At 32.2% G+C, this 26,756-nt stretch overlaps 3 protein-coding genes across 4 annotated transcripts; 2 read left to right on the top strand and 1 right to left on the bottom strand.

Annotated features, from left to right (window-relative positions):
• Positions 1-901: 901 nt before the first annotated feature.
• On the bottom strand, positions 902-14,901 carry LOC113511587 (E3 ubiquitin-protein ligase SMURF1). Of its 2 annotated transcripts, none has more exons than XM_026895231.3 (12): positions 14,719-14,901; positions 14,577-14,615; positions 14,148-14,289; positions 13,696-13,796; positions 10,215-10,464; positions 9,501-9,719; positions 8,880-9,022; positions 7,855-8,087; positions 6,848-7,003; positions 6,369-6,608; positions 5,733-5,920; positions 902-4,916 (listed from the first exon to the last, which is right to left on the bottom strand). In XM_026895231.3, exons 1-12 carry the CDS (start codon positions 14,771-14,773, stop codon positions 4,268-4,270), a joined length of 2,415 nt encoding a protein of 804 aa, XP_026751032.1. In that variant the 5' UTR covers positions 14,774-14,901; the 3' UTR covers positions 902-4,267. The 2 variants fall into 2 exon arrangements, with proteins under 2 accessions (XP_026751032.1, XP_026751041.1); XM_026895240.3 differs by having other exon boundaries at positions 6,848-7,000.
• A 254-nt stretch (positions 14,902-15,155) lies between these two features.
• LOC113512289 (probable isoaspartyl peptidase/L-asparaginase CG7860) lies at positions 15,156-21,320 on the top strand. The gene is made up of 7 exons (XM_052903371.1): positions 15,156-15,307; positions 15,889-16,076; positions 17,255-17,451; positions 17,954-18,064; positions 19,674-19,842; positions 20,314-20,415; positions 20,788-21,320. Exons 2-7 carry the CDS (start codon positions 15,890-15,892, stop codon positions 20,958-20,960), a joined length of 939 nt encoding a protein of 312 aa, XP_052759331.1. The 5' UTR covers positions 15,156-15,307; position 15,889; the 3' UTR covers positions 20,961-21,320.
• Positions 21,321-22,310: 990 nt separating this feature from the next.
• LOC113512175 (CDP-diacylglycerol--glycerol-3-phosphate 3-phosphatidyltransferase, mitochondrial) lies at positions 22,311-26,735 on the top strand. The gene is made up of 7 exons (XM_026895979.3): positions 22,311-23,102; positions 23,721-23,888; positions 24,318-24,532; positions 24,839-24,909; positions 25,447-25,542; positions 25,655-25,781; positions 26,353-26,735. The coding sequence occupies exons 1-7, from the start codon at positions 22,511-22,513 to the stop codon at positions 26,476-26,478; spliced, it is 1,395 nt and encodes a 464-aa protein (XP_026751780.2). The 5' UTR covers positions 22,311-22,510; the 3' UTR covers positions 26,479-26,735.
• Positions 26,736-26,756: the final 21 nt, after the last annotated feature.

Raw genomic sequence — 26,756 nt, 5'->3', positions numbered from 1 at the left:
TGTAGATATTTAAGTTTGATCAGATTATTTCGATATTAAAATCTGCCTAAATCTTTCTGTCTACCCAATGAGAGATGATAGGCGAGGATGAAACAGGTCAGTTGACTCATTGCGACATAGGGTCAATTTTGAAATTCCGTTAAATTTAAATATAGAGTTTTAATATAACAGCTAATTTTTATTCTACAGTTATATGAACTAAATTTCTAATAGATTTATGTGAAAAATATTATAAGTTTAGTTTGCGATGATCCATAAACCAGAAATTTTGTAAAACTCCTAAATTAAAATATTACTCTAAAAGACAGGTTTAGAGATATGGCGCCTAGTAATCGAGCCCACTGTATATCGATACCAAACGAGTTGAAGATTAATGTCAATGCCATCCAATCCCTACATCGATTACAAGCAATACACTCCACTCGCATTGGAAACTATCGTGGTTAATTGTAGTGGAATTCATCTTGATGGGCTGACGGATCTGTTTTCATCGTCATCTATCATCTCTTACTGGTGCCCCGCTAGCGTATACCGATAGCGCAGGCATACCATTTCATTATCGCCAATTAAAAAAAATCCCTACATTGAAGAATTGTGTGGAGTTGACATCTGGCATAAATAAACAGCGACATTCGGTTCCCATGCAAAACGATGAATATTATCCTTTAAAAAACTTTTTAAAATTTACCGACAAGTAACTGTAGCGTCACTTTAATTTGAGGGGCACTTTTTCATATTCATACACAGAAAAGGTTCTTATTTCTCCATCATCCGCGTGGTTGCTCACGGTATTGTATTACTCTATACTGTACCTACTGTAATAACAAAAGTTATGACTATATAATATTGTGTCACGGAACAGATTCTTTTTTTTTCAGTCTTTTGACTAAATAAATAATAATCACTTTTTGTGCAAAAATATTATAATTATAGCATTAAATATAGGGATAATATATCAATTGTATAACTAACAGTCATAAATTACAATTAGAGAAAAGGCACTTTAAATATCAATTTCAAGTAATATATACATTTTTATTTACTACAATACAAAATTATTACACAAATGTTCGACATGTAGCGCCAATGTATAAATAAAAAAGAATAATATATTCTCTTATCTAAATATTTCATCGTTGAAATGATTCGTTACCTAAGTTAAATAAATAATGTATTTACTTTTATGTATAAGGCACCAAGAGTATGAGCTCGCTCTAAAAAAGCGAAAGCTTATTCTACATGACGCCAGCAGCTGTGACAGTACGTACCTAATACCAATTTGGTGATGATAACAAACATTTTAAAGTCCATTTTCTAAACACATAGAGTTGAGCAGTCACAGAATATTTATTATATCAAACAAAAACATACAAATTACTATAAATACAGTATTACTAACATAAACAGATTCAATATTTGTTTGTTCTTATCGTATCAGTTAATTATTAACTATTATTTTAACTGGGAACACAATATGAGTTATTTAGCGAAAACTGGGAAAATACTATAATTTATATACAAGTATTTTTCATCGACAATATTGTTTCGAGCTTGCTATAATAAATAGATTTCCAATATATGTGGAAATAAGGGTTACGGCAAAGAATACCGACTACAAAACAGTATGATGGCAATGCTGTAGGTCAAACTGAAAACTGATATGTTAGTAAAACTGATGTATGAGATTACTAATTAAATTTGCATTTCAACAATTGTACCATTCAGTGCAGAATATTTTCAGTTATTGTGCTGTCGACATACTGCTTTATACACAACTACAAATGGAAGCAATAAAATAAACTAAAATTTAAATGGTTTTATAGTTGCCAGTAATTGTAAATTCAAAAATTCAACTAAAAACTATGTGAATATCATAATTATCATTTAGGCACATATAATTCAATCCTGTTACATATTCTATAAGTTATATTGCAATTGTCTTTCTAAAACTTTCTGGTGAACATATCACTAATAAAGATTTATTAATGAACAATAAACTAGAAATATTACAAATTCATTATTCAACTTTTCTAATCAATCACTTATATATCTCACTATTTTTTTTTTAAAATACATGGAATTAGTTGTCTGCCTACAGCATGAAAACATTACAAAAATCATTACATAGAAAATATTAAAATATAATAAAAATGGTTTAATTATTTATAATTTAGACAGTGCTGAAATACATGGCACAGTTCCAAGTATTTCTTCCTAGTCTTAATACTTACGACATAATTGTAGACGTTTTGTACCAAATATTATAAACTTATCTACATTGTGTTGCAGTAAGAACATGGATTAGAACTAATATGCCTGTAAATCATGTTTTTAACAAAGTGAACGTATTATATCCTAAAAACATACGGTGCCATCAAATTCCAAACTAAGCTTAGTTTGGATTATAGGTACTGGACAACTTTGGAAACACTTATGTATATATATTTTTTCAAATTATCAACTAATATATAGAGAAAACCCGCTCTACAGATAATATAAAACAGATATAATTATTCATGTTTGATTTGTGTAAATATCGTACTCACAATAATTGTAAGGTGAGTAGGCAGTAACCTACGTCATCAAAGTTTTCCATATTATACTATAATAATTTTGAAATAAAATATAATAATATTATTTGATGTTAAAATAATCTTTATTAAAGTATACTTCTTTATAAGTTCCTCTAAATCGTCATTTTCCATGACTTTACTGCTGGGTTTGGAATGTTATCTGCTGAGAACCCACAAGATTATCAGCAGTTACTTTTATTCATTGGTCAAGTAATGTCTGTAAACATCTTTCTTATCTGCAACACACTGCACAGTGTAGAATTTGTACAAAAATACTCATATAATATAATAATAATGTGTCAATCACTGCAGTTGTCTGGTTCTCAAACCAGACTACAGAATATAGGGGCACTTTCTGGTATTGAGTTCACTGAGAATCAGACATGAGTCTTCATGTACACAAAGACACTTGATCTATCACTGCATTATGGAGGTCTTTATACTATAAAAAATTAATTGAATAAACTATAATAAAGTGCAGTCAATTAACAGTAATCGCTGTCAAAAATAAAATCACTAGACAGGAAGCTCAGTATCCATTCATATATAACACGCATTCAGCATAGGCATATTTAATAAGGGGCCAGGTGAACTGTGTCCACCCCAGGATGATAACAGACCTTTCAGCTATGTAAAAAGACATGTCTGAAAACACATAACTATAAAGAAAGTACATAACTGTGCTTTAAAAAGGCACAGTTATGTACTTTCTTCCCCTCGACCCCGAAAAATAATTTTAAATACGTCATTGGCGTTCACTGGAATAGACAAGAATATTATTATTATAAAATCGATAAATTTGCAACATAATACTTCTTAGAGAAACAAAAAGTTTCAAAATAAAGTTTAGCTGCTGATCTCTTTAATAATTATTATAGTTACATTAATACAAGTTATTGTGAGTGGTAAAGTTACTTGAGCTCGATTGTACGTCTCTGATAGAATGCCACCTAAAAACAAGTGTGCAACCGACACCACACAGTATTCATAACATTATAATAGTAGGTTAAAATTAAAAAAAAAAAAAAAAAAAAAACCGAATTACCTTTTTTTGAAAAGAAACCTTTTGTCATGAAATATTTGTCATGAAATATTTGCCAAACGCCAATCAGTCTCATATTTCTAATTTTGACTCGAAATTTTTTTCCACATTACTTTTTTTACAGATGTACATTTTTTTATAACCTAGATGGTCTCTGCATAAAATTTTGACGAGTATTATATTATATATTAAAATGTTTACTGTCTTTGAGATCAAAAACAGTGAATTTTTTTATGTTATACTATAAATTCGTATTAAAATTTGCTTAAATTAATTCGATTTTATTTTCAAGTCTTTATTGTAAAATTAATAAATTATTGAGACCATAAATACTATTTATTCTCCCAAGTTATCTTTGAAATATTCAATTTCAATAGTAGACAGGTGACACTCATTGTTAAACGTCCTAAAAGAATAAGGGATAAAAATATGCTTAAAGATAACTACCGGCGTTATATACAACATGATTTCCTATAAATATAATTCGCGTAGAAAAACCCACATAGACAACTGGCGTAAATAAAATACATTTGTGGGCGTTATATCTGTAGGTACATTTTGTTTATACTTTCTAGTTGTTAAAATTTTTTTTTAAAAGGTTATACGTTGAACACAACCATTTCATTCTCATGCCATTAGTCACAGTCGCATGTCATTCGACCGCGAATCCAGCGGTTTCGAGAACAGCCTGTTTTAGTTTATCGTGTAGGCGCTCTTTCGTGGGGTAGGGTGGCAGGTCGAGACGGTTAAAACAGGTATGCGCTTTGGGAAGAGAGTCAGGTGATGCGTCCGCGACTAGGTGTAGCGTGAAAAACCTTGGAGCGGCTGCGCCAGTGGATCCTTGCAGTGCTCGGAAGCCGTTCAATGGGACTCGTCGCGACCCAGTCACAAACTGTAGTAATCTAGCGCGCATTTCTGCATCGAACTCTTCAACAATTTCCCAGAACCAGCCGACTATCGGAGCATCTGCAGAGACGTGTTTGAGGCGCGTATGACGTCGCCAGTCGACAGGGTCGAGATCTGCGCGGCCGGCGAGTAGCGGTTGTAGGTCTCTCGGGGAAAGTGGTCTAAGCAGCTGTGGTGGTATTATGTCGGCCAGGCCACGTTGTAAGGCTAACCACTGCCGTTCTGCGCCTCTGGTAAACCTGTGCGCTACGTATAAACGAACGTACTCGCGTTTATTTACGTCTGTTACCTGCTCGTTGGCGCCGCCGGGTCGTAGTTCGACGCTACGAACCGCACCAAACGACGAGCATTCTACTGAGAAGGTCGTGTCTATTACACCTGCAATACTGTTCTCTCTGAAATGAAAATTTAGATCATTTTTATAAATATTACAAATGTTTACTCTTAATTGATAATACTTAAATAATAATATAATTCTATGATACTGGGTAGTTGAAATAGTAATTTTAATTCTTGTTAGTATGGCAACTTCTTGCTCTCTCTTTTCTTTCCGAATCTGTGGTGGTACAACATACAAAAGTGGGGGGAAGGGATTGTTACTAATGCGGGCTACCAGCCCCACTGCTAGCAATATACTCTTATTAGATCGACCTCTACGTGATTCCCCCTAGATATAATCGTGCTAACTGAACTGTTTTTTCATTCTCACTGTCCTCCCTCACCTGGTGCTCTGCCAGCGTCTACCATTAGTGCAGTGCGGGGTTACAATTTCATTATCATCCAAGAAAAAACATCTAAAAGTTTCTCTCTCGAAAATTAGTAATTCAACTACAATTTATTGACATTTAATTAATTAAATAATTTTATATATATATATATATATATATATATATATATATATACATTATATTTCAAGAATATGTTGAGATAATTACCTATAGAGTACCAGGAAAACAAGATGGATCAACCGTTTTCTTTTTTTATGTTCCCTTTCTTTTGTATTAAAATTATGGATACAGTTCATTTTTTAAATGTTTTCATTTCGTAATCAGTAGAAATTCAACAAATACATTATTAACAAAATAAATATTGGACCCTAATCAATCTTTTGTGTATAAGAGTTTTAATAATATATAGATTGGACAACAGTATATTTCATATTCTAAGTGATGTAAAAATAGCTGATGAGTGTTTGGATAAAGTATACTCACAACATCCAAGAAAGTGATCGATGTAGTTCAGGGTCTACATCGCGAATATCTCGAAGTGTGATTGCTCTGCCCAATAGTTGTTTGTAAAATGGTGCTGTGAATGCTGCATCTAATTGATGTCCGTGGAATAATGCCACACCAAGTATACGTCCAGCAAAGTGAAAATATGACAGGTGCTCAGGGTTCACCTACAAAAAAAAAAAAATATTAATAAAATCAATAAAAATCAGTGTTATGCTGAATTTTTTAATACATTTTTATGCATGAATTTAGCACCCCAAAATTACCAGCACAGAATGTGTGATAAAATAACAGTTTTGAAATTTATAGTGCTGAATTGTGCCAGCTTTCCAATCACCACTTTCATGTTAAGTTGCTCAATTTGAGGGTAGCCTCTTCTATTGTCTAGTTTTTAGGCTGACATTTTACCCAACACATGTAATATCTGGATTAACAATTGTTATGGTTGATTATGAGGTTGGTTGATCAGGTGGCTCAGGACTGTTTACTAACTTTATGGCAGTCTGTGGGGGAGGCCTAGTCATGAACAGTGTCTATTAACTAAATCAGGGCAATATAATTGATTGGTTTTAATTAAACAATTTGTTTTATTTAAAATTAAAGTAGATATCTCACCCCTGAGTCGGCGTTAATTTGCAGAGCATATCGATCGTCCCCAGCATTTGCGTACTGGAACAGTCCATACTGTGGATTGAACAGTTCCCTTCCCAACAGATGCAGCCACTCCCGCGCCACGCCACCGTAGTCGAGGCCTTCTTCGCCGCGGAATTTTACCAGTAGTCGTTTGCGAAGCTCCTTGCCTCGTAACTTCATCACGAGCCGGTACGATTCTTCCAGTACTTCGTTACGTGATACCTGATCGTATTAATACATCATTATTACTATCTTTAATTCCATATAACTGAATGGTTAATTTGAATTTTAAATGCGAAAATGGATAAGGCCTATTTATGATGTTTTTTATGTACATTTCAAAATAGCTTATCGGTTCAAAATTAGCAAAGATATAGCATAACATACATACAAGCCAAATGCATGTGTAAAATATATAATGTATGTATGTATAAAAAGATGTGTAATTTAATTAAATTTACCTCTATCCTACAATGGCCCGTTTGTGGCTGCAAAGCTTGTAACTCGGCGCGGAGAGCGCGCGCTTTAGCTGCCAAGTCGCGCTTGTATTTGGGTAAGGCCTCCGAGTCGGTTGGCTCGTTAGCAGCTGGGCTCGGTTCCACGGGACTGGGATTCTGCTAAAAATGTAGCGTGAATTGCTAATTAACGAATACTAAAGCTACATAAGATAAGCAACAAAAATAGAAAAAAATATTATATTATGGTGGCTTTAGATTAAGGCCAACATCATACTCAACAGTGGAACATAGATATTAGAAACATTCAGTGCGTCTTTAGAATGAATAGCTATATCCATGCTTGCAGTCAACGCAGACGATCTACCGAGTGTGGCGGATGAAAACGAGCGTTACAGCTTTGTAGATATTCCGTCAATCGAATATATGTGCGTCGATGACTGAATAGATTCTGGGCGCGAGAATTCTGGAGCACCAGCTTACATCAATTTGATGATTAATTTTCTGCGCAGTGTGGTCGCAAGTAGACCTAAAAGCGACTTTATGTAGTGCTAGCTATAGTTTAGCGCCATATTGAACAAATATTATAAAGTATAAGAAGATCGATCATTTGTTTAACGTAACATTGTGAAATCTATTGTATGTCGTATAGTCGTTGGTACGCGTACCGATCCTTGGTCGGCAATGCTACAACAGCACTAGCCTTATTATATTATGTCTCTGTACTGTAATTTCAATTTGTTCTCAAACTGAAACAATCATACTAGATAGTAAATATTTTTCGTATATAGTCAAATAAAAATGGCCAGTGTTATATTGAAATTTAATTTTAACAGCATGAACAATGGCAAAAGACAATGGAGAATATTCCAGTAGTAACATATCAACTGTTACTTTGAATGCGTTCATTTATATATATTTAAATTAGGCGTGTTCGTCTTCTAGTCAGTTCCCCTTGTCCCTATTAACTTTTCCTCTAAGGGATATAGTGGGAAAATGTGTGAAGTACTTACGAATCTAGCGGAGAGCGCGAGCCGGGGGTCGGTGAACTGCGTGGTGCGGTTGTTGTGGTCGACAAAGTAGAGACGGCCGGTGGGCGAGTGGCGCATCTCCCAGCCGGGCGGCAGCGGGCCGGCTGCGGCGGCCGCGTGCCGCAGGTGCGCCGGCACCCGCGGGTCGTGCCACGTCGACGCGCCCGTCGCCGAGTTGTAGAAGTACACCTGGCCTTGAGCTGTCGTGCGCATCTCTGTGAACGCGACAGACACCAATCATTACCTATCTTACCCGTTTATTTGAGGGAGAAGGGATTGTTAGTAATGGGGACTAGTAGATCCACTGCTAGCAATACGCCCAGTCAGGTCGACCTCCTCGCGGCCGCCCTGTAAACCATCATGTTCAATTCTAAGTGAATTCATCACAATGGGCTAATTGAACTGCCTCTTCATCCTCACCTGTAATCGTTTACTGGTGCCCCACCAGCGCATGCCGTTAGCGCAGGCGGGTTGCCATACCATTGTAAAAAAATTAAAAAAAAACCGCTTATTTATAAAAACATTTAATAATAACCTATACGAAATTATGATTTCCATTTTAAAATAAAAGATTTGGTGAAAGTTGTTCAGTTTCAGACACTCAGAGAGCTTTTGGATCATCTATCTATACTATCAGGAGCACAACAATGGCCCCGCTGAATAGAGCATAGCCGTACCATACCATCATTTTCTCGCGACTGCGGCACTGTTAACCAAAGGGGTCAACAGTGCCGTGAGTCGCTTCATTGTGGATAAAGCAAGAAGGTAGAATTTTTGTGTTATGCAAAATGTACACATTTTCATCAGATTAGTTTGTAGTTTTTTTAGAAATTTGTTATTATTGGCCATTCTAAAGTAATATTACAAAACTGCCAGTTTATAAAGGTGTTCGAGAATTTCTTGGTTGCATAAAAATTTAAATTTAGTAACACGGATAAACTGTATTTTAAGATAATTTTTAAATGCAGAAAAAATTTTAGGTTACATCTAGTTAATAGAAACTGTACCATATCCAGGTGGCAAGTCAGTAGCAGCTATAGGAGTAGTTGGCGTTGCGGGGCTCTGAGGCGTAGTAGAGGTAACAGGTGACACTTGGGCAGGTGCTGGAGTCGGACGAGGTCGTACCGCCGTTTGAGGCTGAGGTTCGGGTCTGAAAATAACAAAACATTGGCATCTCAAAATTTCTATAACAATATTTTTTAATGTAAGAATAATCTCATATAATGAGCCTCCCCTTTCTTTTCCGTGGGTGTCATAAGAGACAACTAAGAGAATTTAATAATGGACAAGGATGAGCAGCAGTGTCCTTCTTAAAACATCACCAAAGTCTAACTGCGGTTGCCAACCCGTCTGCCAAGCTTGGCAACTACCGGTCAAATTCCCCTTATAGATAAGGCTTATGTTCAACAATGGACAGTTAACAGCTAATATAATATATAGCCGGAAATCTTAGTCATGAGCGGCAATGGCGACCCGAAACTAGTTGTTTTTACATTAAAATACAATGTGTACTTACGAAACTTTTAACAATAATATTTTTTCATTAAAAACTTTTATTTTAACAGTATGGCAACAATAGCACTATCAACATTTTTTAAAAAATATCCCAATAACAAGTATCTTTTTACCTTAACGAAATTGACGTTGCGTGATTGACATCTGTATCCGAGACTGGCGAGGAAGGTGTGCTCGGCGAAGCTGGTGTGGCGGGTGAGGCTGACGCGGTGGACGATAGACCATTTGGGGGTGAAGGCGGTGAAGACACCAGTGACGTCACCGGACCGGGATTGTCAGCTGTAGGCCGATCCCATTGTGTGCACCGTCGCGCGTGGTTAACGTAGTATGGTCTACAATACGCCAAAAATATTAATGCTACCCGTTCACACCAAACTTATCGCCGCCATTTTTTTTTATGCAACTTCGAATGACAAACAAACTGACGGCCCACCTGATGGAAAATGGTAACCATCGCCTATAGACATAATGACAACACCCATGCGTTATCATTACTAAGGACTCAGGTGTTATTGCTCTATACCCTGTAATTTCACTGTCATACCCTTCAAACCGAAACACAGCTATGTAAACATATCTGCTGCACGGTAAAAACACGTATGGGACAGAGATGTCTAAGCAAACGACTATTGCTTTTGTTATGTCAGCAATTCATTTAGTAGTATTATTAGTGCATACTATGGGAATTGCCTTTTTGTTTGCATCAGTGGCACATTGACCAATATAGTGTGTTTATAATAATACATTTGAGAGAGAGACAATGAGTATGATTATAATAATACATTTTTTTTTTTAACAGAACGATCGCTAAATTTTTTTGACGTTACCTGCCAGAAGATGTAAATTTCTCTTCCCAAAATTGTGGTAGTGGTGACTGAGTTGTATTTGGGATGACTGGCGGGTCCCGGGGTGAACGGACGTCGCCCGCGGGACCCACCACCGCCAGCGGTGATCCTTCGCCGGCCGCTGAAGCTGGCTCACCTCGGGCCCCATCACGGGATAGAAGTGATACTATTACTTGACCACGTACACCACAAGTCTCACCAGAATTATCTTCGGATAACTCCAAACATTGGTCTGCAAATGAAATTATTTTAATTTTTTGTGGGATATGGCACTGAAGTTTCTGGGCTATAATAGAGACATAACAGCTCTTCCTTCGATGTAGTTAAGAATAGCAATGCATGGGATATCATATTGTAGATATTCTGTGATGTCTGTTTGTGACAATTACTATTTCATCAGCTTGCTCTTTCAAGTGATATTGAAAACCAAGTTATCTCTCAAATAATTTACTACAACTTAAGTTATTACAAAATAATTGAAATAACAAACTTTCAAAAGTATTATAAAAAAAAAAACGGGAAGAATTTCCGTGATTGATTTAATATAATCATCAATTAAGACCATTACAGTTTTTATGCAAATTTGATATTTTAGACACTCAAAAATATATAAGTGTGAAATGTGATCAATAAAAAAGATTATCTTGGATTTAAATTATCTCGAAAATCACAATAAAATATTTATATTTGCAATTGTATTTTATGAAGACATGAATAACACAATTTGAGAATTTTGCTGCTCATATACTCATATACGAATCTCAAATGTTTTGCCAATAATAAATATTGTTGCATGACAACAGAACATCACGATCGACTATTCATGACATGACACTAGATAACTTGCAATATCAAATTGATTGCAATAAATCTGTTATACGCCTTTCACTTGTAATTTAAATTATGAACTGTAAGAAGTAGATGGGACAGAGTCAAACTAGGCTACTGCTATGCTCAATTTTTAAACGAACATATATATTGTTTGTGTGCTGTCAATGTCTTGGGGAGAATTTTTTTTATTTTACAGCATTCCCATATTATAAGTAGTTAGATGTAAGGTGTGCATATGATTATTTTCATATGTTTTATTAACAATGGCATTTTTCTTTTTTATTAGTTACATTTTTTGGTATATATATTTTTTTTGTAATATATATTCATCTTTGTATTATTCTTTAAGTGGTGCAATAAAGAGTAAATAAATAAATAATAATACCCCAATCATTAGAATCAATCAATCCATTTAGGTTACAAACTGTACCAATGATAGATTAATAGCTAAATAAATTACTCTCCTTTTTAGTCAGATAATAAACATTAGCAAAAATAGATATCTTATTATACATAATTATATACACACACACACACACACACACACACACACACACACACACACACACACACACACACACACACACACACACACACACACACACACACACACACACACACACACACACACACATATATATATATATATATATATATATATATATATATACGCGCACACACACACACACACACACACACACACACACACACACACACACACACACACACACACACACACACACACACACACACACACACACACACACACACACACACACACACACACACACACACACACACACACACACACACACACACACACACACACACACACACACACACACACACACACACACACACACACACACACACACACACACACACACACACACACACACACACACACACACACACACACACACACACACACACACACACACACACACACACACACACACACACACACACACACATATCACACACACACACACACACACACACACACACACACACACACACACACACACACACACACACACACACACACACACACACACACACACACACACACACAAAAAAAACACACACACACACACACACACACACACACACACACACACACACACACACACACACACACACACACACACCACCATGGGACAATACAATAAAGTCTTTTCTATTGTATTGTAGCAATGTAAACAAATAAAAATAATTTTAAAACAATTTCAGTCACAAGCCTTATTACAATGCATGGCAAGTCCTCACAATATTTAGGACATCATGCTATAGGTGTTGCATATAATTAACATTTAATGAAATTCAAATATTGCAACACATAAAATAATATTTAAATGATGAATGAAAAGTAAGTAGTTCCACATTCAACTGTATAAATGTATTAAAACACACATTCATAAACAGTATCTTTGCAATTGAAATATCTTTTTATTATACTACAGGTTATATATAATAATCATCATATCATCATTCATAACAGCATTTAATTGTCCGCTGCTGAACATAAGCCTTCCTTTTGGGGGGTTTTGCCAATAGTCGCCACACTTGGCAAGCCAATTGACAACTGCAGTTAGGCTTTAGAGATGTTTTAAGAGGAACACTACTGCCCATTCCTCACTCTTTTTTAGTTGCCTCTTACGACACCCATGGGAAAGAAAGAGGTGGCCCATTCTATGCCAGACCCTACACGGATGTATCACTATCAATCACTGCACTTTATGTATTTTAAAAATGCAAACATGACTACTCATTCATGATGGAACATAATAATTATTGCACATAGACAACAATAACACTATGGGTTTGAGAGAGAATACCGTGATTTACATGATGCTGTATATGCATTTCTAAATTGATGTCTTTGCATTTTTTTACTGTTACATTTAGCACAGCACAGATACAACAAACAGTCATGCTTAAGTAGGACAGAAATACCTATGCAAACAATTTTTACAATAAAACCTCCTATTAGCAAAATTAGTTCAGCAAATGTCAGTTAGAAGGTAATGATAGTTAATTAAAGAAATATACAATATTTTATGCAGGATAATGAGCTTTACACCAGATTCAGAGGAAAACTTTGCAAAAACATGTTTAAATAAGCCTATTGAAATTTATTGGTTTAATTAGTTTATATTTTGTGTGACTTTTGGCATTTTATATAAATGCCAAAGAAAAACCATCAACATTAATGTTGTATCCTTGTTTAATTAATACAATTAAACAGATGCTAAAAGTTCTGTCACACTGCCTATACTACATTAAATGTTTGTTTAACCAAATAATTTTTAGAGCACATATGTACCTTTTCTAAAGGGCCAACCTGTCCCCTGGAAAATAAATATGCTAATGTCCAGTAAATAATACAGTTAAATAACTAGACAAGGGATAAAACATTTTTGTAACTTGGAATGACAAATAAGTTGAAATGGAACTTGATGGTATATATAATAAATTTTCCCTATTTACATGAATAACACCATAGACAACACAGAATTAACTGAGATTAGGAATGACAATGCAAGAATAGAGCACCTGGTAAGGTAACCCATTCTTGGGGACTAACTATCTTATATATACTCTGTAATTTGCATTTGGAAAGTCAACTTACAACCAGTATCTTTTAATTTATGTACTGTAGATGGCTGTATACGGACACATCCGAGGAACCCAGATCCTTGTCTCTTGTGAATTTTTCGTTGATTCCATATACTGAAAAATAAATAAAACAACATAGCAGAGACAGTTATTAAGACTGATCAAATTAAAACTTTTGACATGCTAGTTGACAGTGGTTTAACATACTGCCTTATAGTTCAATTGTTACAGCTTTGATATCAAAATCAAACATTTGTATTCATAAGTATATCTGTTTATACAAACTGTATTTTTAATTAATATGGTATTTATAATTAACTATAATTAATATGGTATTTATAAAAAGAAAGCATTTGAGTATATCTATCAATCATCTAATACTGACAATGTCAGCTCTGCTTAATTCAGGACTTCATAATGCTATGTGTCATATATAACATAAAGGAAAGGAAGGATATAACATACCTAATAGTAATTCCATCACCTTTTGTCAGGTACAAGTCATAATGTGTATTCCACTTAGGATCAAGAGTAGCTTTTACTGCATTGGTTGAATACACCTGTCCACTTCCATCTACTGCTATTTTGGCGAAAGGATCGGGTAAACCTGTAGCGATCATAAATATGATTATTAAGTTGCATAATGCAACATTACTTAAGATTCATAACTAGCTTGCAAAATATTTTTCTTTCTTTCTCTAGTACAATTTAATTATAGGAAAAGAACACTGAATATATTACCTTTTTCTTTTACCTAATTAAAATAATAATAAATTATTGTATGTCATCTCAATATATACTGTAAAGTGTACGTAGTCTCATTAATTTCAAATAGATAAACCTTGAAAAAATTCTTCGTGGAGCGATATCAACTAATAAAGAGAAGAAACTTACGAAAAAGGTCCCTTCGAGCCAAGTTTCTTGCGCATAAAACTAAAAAGAAAAATTAATATGATTAGAAGAATGTTAAACCCAAAAACTAAATAATCACATTGAAGTCGCGGAAACAGCAAACACCAAAACAGCTGTTACTTACTTGTAAGGCGTATTTTTTGTGCTCCATATTTACGATTTGAAACAGGAGTTGTCATATTATTATTTTTTTTGAATAAACATCACAAACGACACTATACAATTAACAAAAATACATTCCAATGAATAAAACTATGATCCACCATTTTTCTTTTCGTGAGTGACGGATAATGTTGCTATTTCTAATAATTTGTCCAGACTCAATAAATTTACAATTGGTATAACTAACATCATTCGATTTATAGATAATACAATATAGGTAATCAATTACTTATTATGGTTTTTTAAATTAAATAGCAGAAAAAAAAATAACAATGTCAATTAATTTACGGTAAAACTTATAAATTAGTAATGCTAAGAGCAAATGAAATAACAAAAAATGCCATGAAATGAATTTATCTATTTATATAGTCTGTTTAATCTGTGTTACCCATGTTAGTGTTAAATACAAAAAAATCAGTAAATAGTTTCATTTCATCAGTTGTGAAGTGATTACTTTTTAGTCAGTATTTTGGATGTAATATTTGTCGTCTAATTACAATTACGGTCAATTACAATTACAATTACGGTCCCTAATTTTGATCTAACTTAAGGTGAGACAAGTCACATTTTAATTTTTACTTTTATTAGGTAATTTTAACAATTTCATCACGTAGATAAAAAAATAAAGACCGCAAAAGAAAATAAAAACAATAACGTGTATGTTAGAGCCTAAGTTAGAGCAAGATAGATAAGAATTCATATTACACCTTAATGATCGGTAGTATTTGGCGGGATTTATGAATAAAACAAATTTAGTTTATTTTCGTTTTTTAAAGGATAATTTAATTTACTGTAATTAAGGAAAAACTTTAAGATATAGTGGATAAAATTTATTAATAGCTAGTAGTAATACAAGGAGTACACTTCGAAGTGATAATAAATTGATAAAAAAAATATTTTTATGTAATTTTATTTTAAAGGCTGTCTAAATATATATTGTGTAAATATTATCTTTTAAGAAAGCAAGACCATGAGATAAATCTCTACTTAATTAAATAAGTTTTATTATCACGAACAATAAAAAAATATTTTACAAAATTATTTAAGTACGGAACCATCGGCGATTGAACCAGCAATCGTACTTGGTCGGACTTTTTTGTTAAAATTTATATTTATATATTTCACACCGAAGGATGAATCCAATAATAATAGTCCACGGAGGGGCCGGCGATGTTCCCGATAGTCGTGTAAAAGGCAAGTTAGATGGATCCAAAAAGGCTGTCATTGCAGGACATGAAATATTGGTAAGAGGTGGCAGCGCTTTAGATGCTGTTGAGGCCGCTGTTGTTTCTATGGAAAAAGATGAATATTTTAATGCTGGTAAGAAATTATATTATTATGAAATTTTATTTACACGTGAAGAACTGCAAATTTTTGTTTTATATTATGAAGGTGTCAAACAAGTGTACAGCCCGTCTGATAGTAAAGCCTATGGACTTCTATACCACTAGGTGTGCCACGTGCGTGTTGCCAATTCTGAAGAAATCTTAATACATTATTTTTTAAGGACCTTATACTATAGTCTCTAGGAAAACGTCGGTAAAGCTCATTCCACAGTCGAAGCGTTATTTACCTTAAAAAGGTCATTACAAAGTCTTGTTGAATATTGTGCAGTTGTACCTACACAAAAATAATCTATACTTACAATAAATCTGTAGAGAGGTCAATTCTGTACTTGAAATATATTTCCAAAATAACTATGAGGGGATGATTAGTGATCGATACTGATGCCAAAAATGTAATCAGTAAAATTTTTGTCTGTCTATTTGTCTGTATGTTCGTTATAGAAACAAAAACTACTCGACGGATTTTAACGAAACTTGGTACAATTATTCTTCATACTCCTAGGCAGGTTATAGTATACTTTTCATCGCGCTACGATCAATAGGAGTAGAGCAGTGAAGAGAAATGTTGGGAAAACGGGAGAAGTTACTCCATTTTTAAGCTTCCGTTACGTGTGCAGTCTTAATGGCCACTTTTTAAAATGCTAAAATGTCCACCCGTGCGAAGTCAAGACGGGCCGCTAGTAGAATAATATAGTCTTGGTAGAAGTAGTTATTATTTTATAATTTTTTTATATGTAAATAAGTTCAGCAATTCTTATTCGTGCTGATGATGAAAATCAAAGCAACGATTTATTGAACCATTTGCTCTCTTCTAAATCTAATATCTATAAGTATATCTATATATCATGACATATATATAACTGCGTTAATAAATTTTTGGATACTTGAAGATTGGTAAAGTATTTAAGTTTATTTAATGTATATTCGAGTGTAATGACCAGGAAGATAAAGTATAATGCATTTTCTTCAACTTTTTTTTTGTTTTTTTTTTTAACAATGTATTAACCACATTTGATAAATACCAGTAATTATATTGTTTAGCACTCTGTATAAAATATGTGTTGCATTTTATAATAAAGCAGTTGCAGCATTACGTCCAAACCAATATTTGGTTAAATGTATTTTGATAAATATTTAATACTTGTGTTCTAGGATATGGATCTGTATTGAACTTACGTGGTGAAGTGGAAATGGAAGCAAGCATTATGTGTGGCAAAAATCTTGATGTTGGTGCAGTAACTCTAATTAAAGATTTTCTACATCCTATAAGCATTGCTCATAAAGTATTGACAGATTCGCCGCATTCTTTGCTAGGTGGAGAAGGTGCCAAAATTTTCGCCTTGGATAAGGTAGACTACTATTTCATAGCGTTATCGATTTTCATTATTTCATAATAACAATGATAATAATTCAAAGAACGGTTTTTTTTTAATAAAGATTATACTATGAAAATAATTATTAAAGTGTTTATTTTAGGCATTGTAAATGTAAATTGTTATAAATTATAGCCGTAATCACAATATTGTAATTCTTATGAATCTTCCTATCTATTTCGGTTACGGCGTCTACTTCAATGTCTCTATCGACGTGTGCAGTAGGCATTCTTAACAATATAATAATGATAACATTAACATTTATGTCTTTTAGTTTGTTTGAATTTAAAAAAAAAGGAGGGTGATTTTCTTGGCAGCGGGATAACATAGATTAATAGTAGACTAATACATATCTTTTATATTACAAGCAAAATTTTTGTAAATTAATTTATCTGATACATAATAAGTTTGTTTTAATTATTTAGTTTGCTTTAATTATTCAATAATATAAATAAATAAATATACATCATAATTGCAGGGATTTCACACAGTAGATCCAAAATCATTGATAAGTCCACATGCAAAGAAAGCATTGGAAGATTTCTTGAAACATGGTGAATTTGGTAGAACTGAAATTGGGATGGACGAGGTAAATGAATACTATTTGATAATTTATACATTGTGCCATATTATTCATTGTGAGAAGGTTGTGACAAAATTTCATTATTTTCATTTGCAAAAGTATGGGTTTCTGTCAATTTTTATTTCTGACTACCTTTTTTGAGTTCTGAGTTCTGTTACAATATGCCGATTGATGAAAGACTGTATAATAAAATATATGCTCGAACATTGTTAATACCAAATATTCTGGTATATTTATGTGCTCGCCCATTACCACATTTGATACTAATATATTCGCCAAAATTGTCGAATACACTTACTATTTAACCGAAGTTGTATCGACAAAATATTTTTATTGTCCCATCGGAAATTGTAATTGTGAGCCAGTGAGCATTTATTTTGTTGTTCTATTTACTTAGTATATATTTTATAATACTATTATATTATATTTATAAATTCAACAGTAACTAGTCATAAAATTGCGATAAAATGTTTAAGTACATTATAAATATAATTATTAACAACTGTTTGCTATTTGATAAAAAGTTTGTGTCGTATTTACTGACAGCTTAAGTATACAGTTTCGAAATGATATAATCACATTACTGTTTAATAGAAGATTTACAACGTATAACAGTATTAATAAATAGTATTTTATTTATTTGAAACTTACTTGTATTTCATTATGATATTTTTTAGAGGTTGCACTGAAATTAATGCTAGTAAAAAATGAAAGAATCTATCAGTCACGCACGATATGTGTAGTGTACAATATATAATAATTTATATGAGGTTTATAGTTTTAATCATTATTAGATTAAAAAAGTATGTTAATGACTGTAATTTCTAATTGGGTTGTATGAGGTATTTGTTAAACATTGTATAGAACATTATACTCAATATGGCTGCATTTTGTTGAGCATATTTTTTTTATTATACAACTTAGAATGGCAAACAAGCTGACGGCCCATCTGATGGAAAGTGGTAACCGTCGCCTATAGACATAAGCAGTACCATGGACATAACAGAGTATACTGTTTCGCCCATGATACCCCCCATGCGTTGCCATTCCTGAGGACTCAGATGTTATTCCTCTGTACCCAGTAAATTCACGCAAATATTCAAAGTGGCACAACAATAAGTCTATCATTACTTCAATCAATTTGTTTTCTAGATTTATATTGTTATTACTGCTGATTTTGATTGAATTTAGACGTCATTTGAAACTAGTAGGCATATAGATTTCAATAATATGTACGTTTATGACTTTAAAAAGATCTATCTATGATTTACAAAACAATTGAAATTAACTATATCTTTTAATAGACGTCTTAATGACTTCTCTTTGTATATTTTCAAAGATCTTTCTACTAAGTTATGGATTTTTTATATAAGTAGTATTCTAAAATAATTTGTTTTTTTTTTCTGTTTTGAACAAATTAGTTTTATTTTCTTAATATAAGGAATTCGCCAAACTAGAGAAAATGTTTATCTTCACGTTCATTTAACTACACTATTTTTGTAGTCGTACATCCATCCATGCTTACGTCTTACCGAAATTAAAAGCGACAATACAGTAATCCATGCATTGGAATACGTTACAAAGAATTAAAAAAAAAATTGCAATTAATTTACAGGCAGGCGTTGGAACTGTGGGTGCTGTGGCAGTTGACAGTAATGGACACGTTGCCGTTGCTACTAGCACTGGTGGCATGAGTGGAAAAGCGATTGGCCGGATAGGGGATACTCCGCAAATCGGCAGTGGAACTTATGCAGACGATCTTGTTGGAGGAGTTTCTACCACAGGTATATAAAACTACGTAAACATCGATAATTAGGTAGATTTTATAGGTATGATTTTATTACTATGAGAATAATATTCTTCTTCTTAATAATTGTCTAAATATAAAGATAGGTACTCTTTATTGGTTCTTCCATAAAATTACAATAGTTAACTTATTATAAATACAAACAATTACAAGAAATTATTACACTAAGAAAACAATGGGCGGCCTTATTGCTAAGAACGATCTTTTCCAGGCAACCTTTGGATGAAGTAGAGTAATAATTATTAATTTAATAATTGTGAATAGGTAATGTTTGTATATTTATTTTAAATTGATTCTAATAAAAATATTTTACAACATGTGTTTTGGTGGAGACAGTTGGTACTCTAACCGTGTTCCATGAATGTATAACTTTAACAATATTGATGATATTTTCGAGTTAAAATCGAGGTTACTGCTAATGTAATAAAGTATTTATGTAACCTTACAGGTCATGGAGAATCCATACTCAAATACTGCTTAGCTCATAGTATTATTAAACTTATGGAGGATGGACTTGATGCAAATACGTCTACGAAAAAAGCAGTCAATGGTAAGATTAATAAAGATATTTGGATCTGTTTTACTACAATAATGAATTTTATATAGTATTTTTACCCTTCCTTATTATTTTATAAGTCAATCAGTTGAAAACACCACATTTAAGCCTAATTTAATTTAAGATAGAGCGGGATGTTTATTTTGTAGCATAATTACAGAAAATCATCATGAACTGGGGCAATGAAGTCAAATGAGCAATATAACCGTACCTTAATCGGGTTAATTCTTAGTGAATTTGTTATGATAGACCAACTGATTTGACTTCATCCTAACCTAACATCTTACTGATTATTATTATTATTATTATTATAGGTAACATATGCTTATATGCATCTTTATTTCATAACTTTTTATTTTTGTTTAGGTATGACGTCTCGTTTAAATAATACGGCCGGCGCTATAACTTTATCTAAAAATGGTGATATTGGCATACATTTTTCATCTAAGAGAATGTCGTGGGCATACATAAAGGATAAAAAGATTTTTTATGGAATAAATCAAGGCGAGGTCTTCGAAGAACAATATGAGCAACAGTAATTATGAATAAGTATCGGTATAATACTTCTTAATGATCCATGTAATATTAAAACAATTATTAAATTAATAGTTAATAATAAATGCCTATTTGTAGGTATATTTATTAATTTTTGTATTAGATACTTACTGTATTATGATAATTAGCATTTAAATTGATCAATATATATAAATAAGCATTGTGATTGTAAATATTGATGAATAATTAGTTATTAACATTCTTTGATAAATCAGGAATATGGCTAGTGCACAAACAGGTATTTTTATAATAATATTTAGAATGTTGAAATTCTATTCCTTTCTGTTTTATTTGTATTAAATGTTACATATCTAATAGTAAGAATAAAATATTTTTTTAATTCACTGCTACTTTTTCATTACTTATAGCAACACTCGAACATCGATATTCCACATTAAATTATAAATAATGAAATTATGTTCCAAAAAAAAAATCTTCAATTATGATAAAACCAGTTATTTTGATTTAAAACTAAACTACTAAACCGATTTTGATAAAATTTCTATGGCAACAATTTGTAAGTATACCTCTTTAGATAAGAAAATCTAAATTAGTTTACAACTGACGGATTTATACGGTAACAAACATGATAAAAATACAACCGAATTGAGAACCTTCTTTTTGATATTGGTTGAAAAGAATGGACGTTTACTTGAAAATTGGTACCGGTTCTATTATTATTATAGTGTGATACATGTTACTAGTTTTTACCCATAATTGTGTACGCGTGGATGTTTGAAGTATGTAACTTTTACTACACGGCGCGTATCAAGATAAAACATACACTAGATTTAAAATCAAGAACACAAAAAATCGCATTTGGAGTAAGCAGTTTTTGTATAACGCCAGAACAAACATATAGACTAACAGAGAAAAAATCTATACTTTATTGTTTTGGTTTCTACAGCTGTTACAAAAATCCCTAATGTACAGTTTTATTACTTCAGTAAGATATGATTTAGAGCAATATTATGGAATATTCAGTATATAACCCAGTATTATCATAGTATTATTCATGATACGTGGTTATATTGCGTTTACGATTAGCATTTGAATACACAGAAATAATTGGTAGAATTCTATAGTAAGTAGACATCACTGGGGTAGATTCTCCGACGTATTCTCTAAATCTATCTCTAAAATTGAAATTTCAATTTAATATCACAGCAAAATTTTTATTTATTAAATTTATTTTCTAATGATCCATGAAACAGTTTTTTCGGAAAACCATCAAAATAAAACAATTTTAGTGATTGGTTTAAAGAATGATGTCCAGGCCTGATTGCAACTGTCAGTTACATTAAGCAACTGACAGTTGAACTGTCAAAAATCTCAAAGTGTCAATTTTATAAGTTTTCTCAAGTTACGACCAATGTATGTTCATATGAAAATTATCTTTGTTTTATATTTTAATTTCTTAGACAATTATTATTAATTGTTTCTGGTTTATTATAATTTTTATAACAAATTTCGTATTTGTTTTCTCTTGGATTTAATTGGTGTGAAACTAACCTTTTTATCAGACTAAAGTACAATGTTGTTTAATGGAAATTTATCATTACGATTTAAACCAACAGAATTACAATATTTTAATTGGTTGTACGGTGTAGCACCATGTTTCCCTGTGAAGTCATCAAAAATTAATATTATTACCGATCCCAGAAAGTTTTACGATACGATTACAGAAAGGTTTAAAAATGCAACCCGAAGGATTTCTATTGCCAGTTTATATATTGGTACAGGTGTATTAGAAAGGAAACTTCTAGAAATTACAAAGGAAAACGTATTACAAAAGGAGCTGCGGTTTCAAGTTCTCTTAGATTATCAACGCGGTACCCGGGGCGTGGTCAATTCTAAGACCTTATTGCAAGAAGTAATAAATGCTGTACCTAATTTATGTAGTGTATCACTGTACCAAACACCTAAGTTACAAATGTCTTGGTCTAAAGCTCTACCGTCACGGTACAATGAGCTGGTTGGTCTTCAGCACATGAAATTGTACATAGCTGACAACAGAGTGCTACTGAGTGGTGCTAATTGTTCCAATGATTACTTCCAACAGCGTCAGGATCGTTATGTTGAAATTGAGGATGTTGATCTTGCAAATTTTTATAGTGAACTTATAGGTATGATGACTGTAAGTTGTTGCTAATGAATTTTTTCTGTTAATTTAAGTTTTGTTTAATGAAAAAAAACTAAATTAGAATATATCAAACTTCAATTTTTACAAAATTGATAGGTTATGATTGTGGGATAGGAATAAAGTAAACCTTTTACATTAGTTAAATGAAAATGTATTCAGAATGGGAAAGACTATTATAATTCAGTTATTATAGTTCAGTAAATTTCTTTATGGTTAAAAAATACTACATATATTTTTAAACAGCTCCAAATTATAATATCTTTTTTGCATTTGTAAGTTACAAAGAGGTTTACAATTTAATATATATATATATATATATATATATATATATATATATATATATATATATATATATATATATATATATATATATATTTACTTTTCTTTCATTTTAACAAGTATTAAAATTGAAGTTGTTAAAAATATTGCTTTTTTATTTAACATTTTGTTATATCTTTGATTTTGTATATTTATATTTTTTTAATAGTGAATAATTATTTAATTAATAAATATATTACATAATTATTTTAATCAATATACATTAAAACTTTAAATATTATTGATCTAGTAAAAAGTATTTTGAATGTACATTTGTTTGCAGATGAAGTGTGTAATTTTAGCAAAAAGTGTAGTGTTGATGGCAAAATATACCACAGTTCATATTCAAAAGAAGAAATGGCAAAGGAAATGAACAAAGTTATTTTGAAATTAATTGACAAATGGATAAGAACACAAGAAAGAAAACTTACTTCGCAGAGAAATTTAAAAGGTATGTATATATAATAATATAATCTATTTTTATGGGTCTATTAAGTTTTATAGTATACAGACACATAAAATCAATAAATGTGTATAAAATTAAATGTTATATCCTTTAATGCCAAAGTCACTAACTTTATTCAAATCTGTTGAGTATTTATGTGTGACTCAGTAACAAATATCCACACATAATATTCAGAATATTGTTTTAGTTCTATGTTAATCAGTAATAATAAGTAAGGCAGAGCAATTAAGATTCTCATTAATATTACTCCACACATACAAAATCATTTACTTTTGATTGTAAAAATCTCAGTTAAATTACTATGTTTTTTATTATTTTTGTAATCAATACCTATAAGTAAGTAATCAATATATATAAGAACTTTAAGTGAAGAATAAATGTTAATAGTTAATTAAAAGCATGTTATATTTTAAGAGTCCAATGCAGACACATGGGTCTTCCCATTGTTGCAAATGGGGGAATTCAAAATAACTCAAGATGAACAGGCAACACAAAGGATACTTGCCTCAACACCTAAGGGTTCCTACATACGCTTGGCCACAGGTTATTTTAATCTTACGGAAGAATATGCACAAACACTACTCAGAAATTGCAAATCAAAGATAAGCTTGTTGATGGCACATCCAAATGTAAGATATTACCTTATTTTACTGATTTTTTTAATGGAAGATTTTAAATCAGAGTCCCTTATAATATTATTCAGTTATTGATACCTTACATTATTTTAAAATACAGCAAAGTTCCACTATTGGCCAAAGTCCTCTCATAAGCGGAGGATATGGTTTGCTATTATCATGCTAGACCACAGATTTGTATATATTTTAATTTCAAGTTTTCCTTTTGTTTTTGCACTGTTGTATTATATTTTGTTCTTTAGTCACATCTTGATGTCTAGATATAGAGGCGCAATTGATGAAAACTTGTTTTATTTACAGGCTAATGGCTTTTTAGGAGCAGCCGGACCTGCCGGTGGTATACCACATGCATATTCTTTGATAGCTAAGAAGTAAGATTTTCTTTATTTTTTGTTAAAATCTTAAATGTGGAAATAAGTTCATAAGTTTCTTATATGTATCCTTACTGTTAAACTACTGAACTGTATTTGAAGTATATTGTTATTATTAGGTACTGTGTTTGTTTCATAGCTAATCTATTGATTCTAATACATAACAGCAAGCTTCTTTTTTTAACTCATGCTTTTGCCTCAGTAAATAAAGAAATAATATGGATGTAAAGCATAATTGTTGTCAGTATCAGTATGGTTGTTATTAGTCAATTCGATTCATGATATTATTTTTTAAATTAATATTTATTAATTTACTGTTGCAGAGTTTTCTTAGCATTGAATAGGCCACCTTTTTCCATGGGTATCGTAAGAGGCGACTAAGGGAACTTAATGGTCGAGGGATGGGATTATACGATTTCCAACCTGCCTGCCAAGCGTGGCGACTACTGGCAAAACTTTTATGAAGGAGGCTCATATTGAGAAGTGGAAAGTTAACAGCTGATATGATAATTATGATAAATCTACTATATGTTTTAGATTCTGGCAGAGAGTGGTAGATTCCAATCAAGAAAGCAGGGTCTCTATGATGGAATATGAACGGCCAGGATGGACATTCCATGCGAAAGGATTATGGTATGACAGTTTTTTACTAGCATATTACAGGTTTTCTTAAGCATCCTTAAGCGTCTTGGAGGTAAAAAGAAGAGGTGGTACATAATATTATTAGAGAAATGTTTACTTCCAGGTATTATCCCCCAGGAAGTGGAGTTCCCTGGGCGACATTGGTCGGTTCTGCAAACCTTGGAGAGCGATCGGTACGCCGGGATTTAGAAGCTCAAGCTCTTATTATTACTGAATCATCTGATTTACAGGTTAGTAGTACCTCTATTTATTAGTACTCTATATTTTATTAGTTTAGAATTTATTTAATGAGAGAATATTTATATGACAAAAACCAAAAATAGTAAACTAGTTTACCTATAATAGAAGAAAAAAGGTTTGATTGTTTATCCATTACAAATGGCTCAAAAACTACTTAAGTGATTTTAAAAATTCTTTCTCCTATAGAGAGTTACATTTTCAGCAACACAGGTTATTTATTATGTTCGAAAATTCTATGTACTCATGCGAAACCGACCAGGGTCGCTAGTATTAAGTAATTATAACAAGCAGCAATTATCATAAATATTACATCTACTATAACTGTATCTGTTAGTTTAATATATTAAAATTTATCTCGAACTAATAAAACGGTTCTATATTTATAATGGGTCAAAAGGGTTTTGAAGTATGTAATGCAACACTACTAAATCAGTAATCAAATTATTTGTAGTTAATCACAGAGTTGTTAATTTTTACAATCGAGAAAATTAAACGACAATTTCATGATAATTTCATTTCATATAGTGGAATAAAATGGATGTTCGATTTGTTTAATTTCAGGAGAGGCTACACGAAGAATGTACAAAGCTGCATGAGTATGCATCGGAATGTGGCAAAGAGCTGGAGCATCGAGAGACGCCCCTGTGGGTTCGAGCTACCGTCGGCCTCTTTAGAACGTACTTTTGAACTTCGGCTTCGTAAGCGACAATATGTATTTATTATTTTCGCTAATCTCAAAACTGATACAGATGTACTGATTTTTTTTACGTGTAGTACAGTTTATTAAAAATGGATTCATTTTGATTCCCAAGAATTGATGTTATAACATGTAATGCCAATACATAGCTATAGAATTTATTGAATGATTATTTTTCTTAATTCTGAATCCAGACATGTTGCAAAATGTAAGACGAGCATAATGAAGAATATAATAATAAAACTACTTAGTTTGTTATTAATTTCTA

This window comes from Galleria mellonella, unplaced genomic scaffold, assembly GCF_026898425.1.
Source record: "Galleria mellonella isolate WM207_F2 unplaced genomic scaffold, CSIRO_AGI_GalMel_v1 utg139, whole genome shotgun sequence".
NCBI lineage: Eukaryota > Metazoa > Arthropoda > Insecta > Lepidoptera > Pyralidae > Galleria > Galleria mellonella.
The sequence above is the reverse complement of the archived record's forward strand: the minus strand, read 5'-3'. Positions and strand labels throughout refer to the sequence as shown.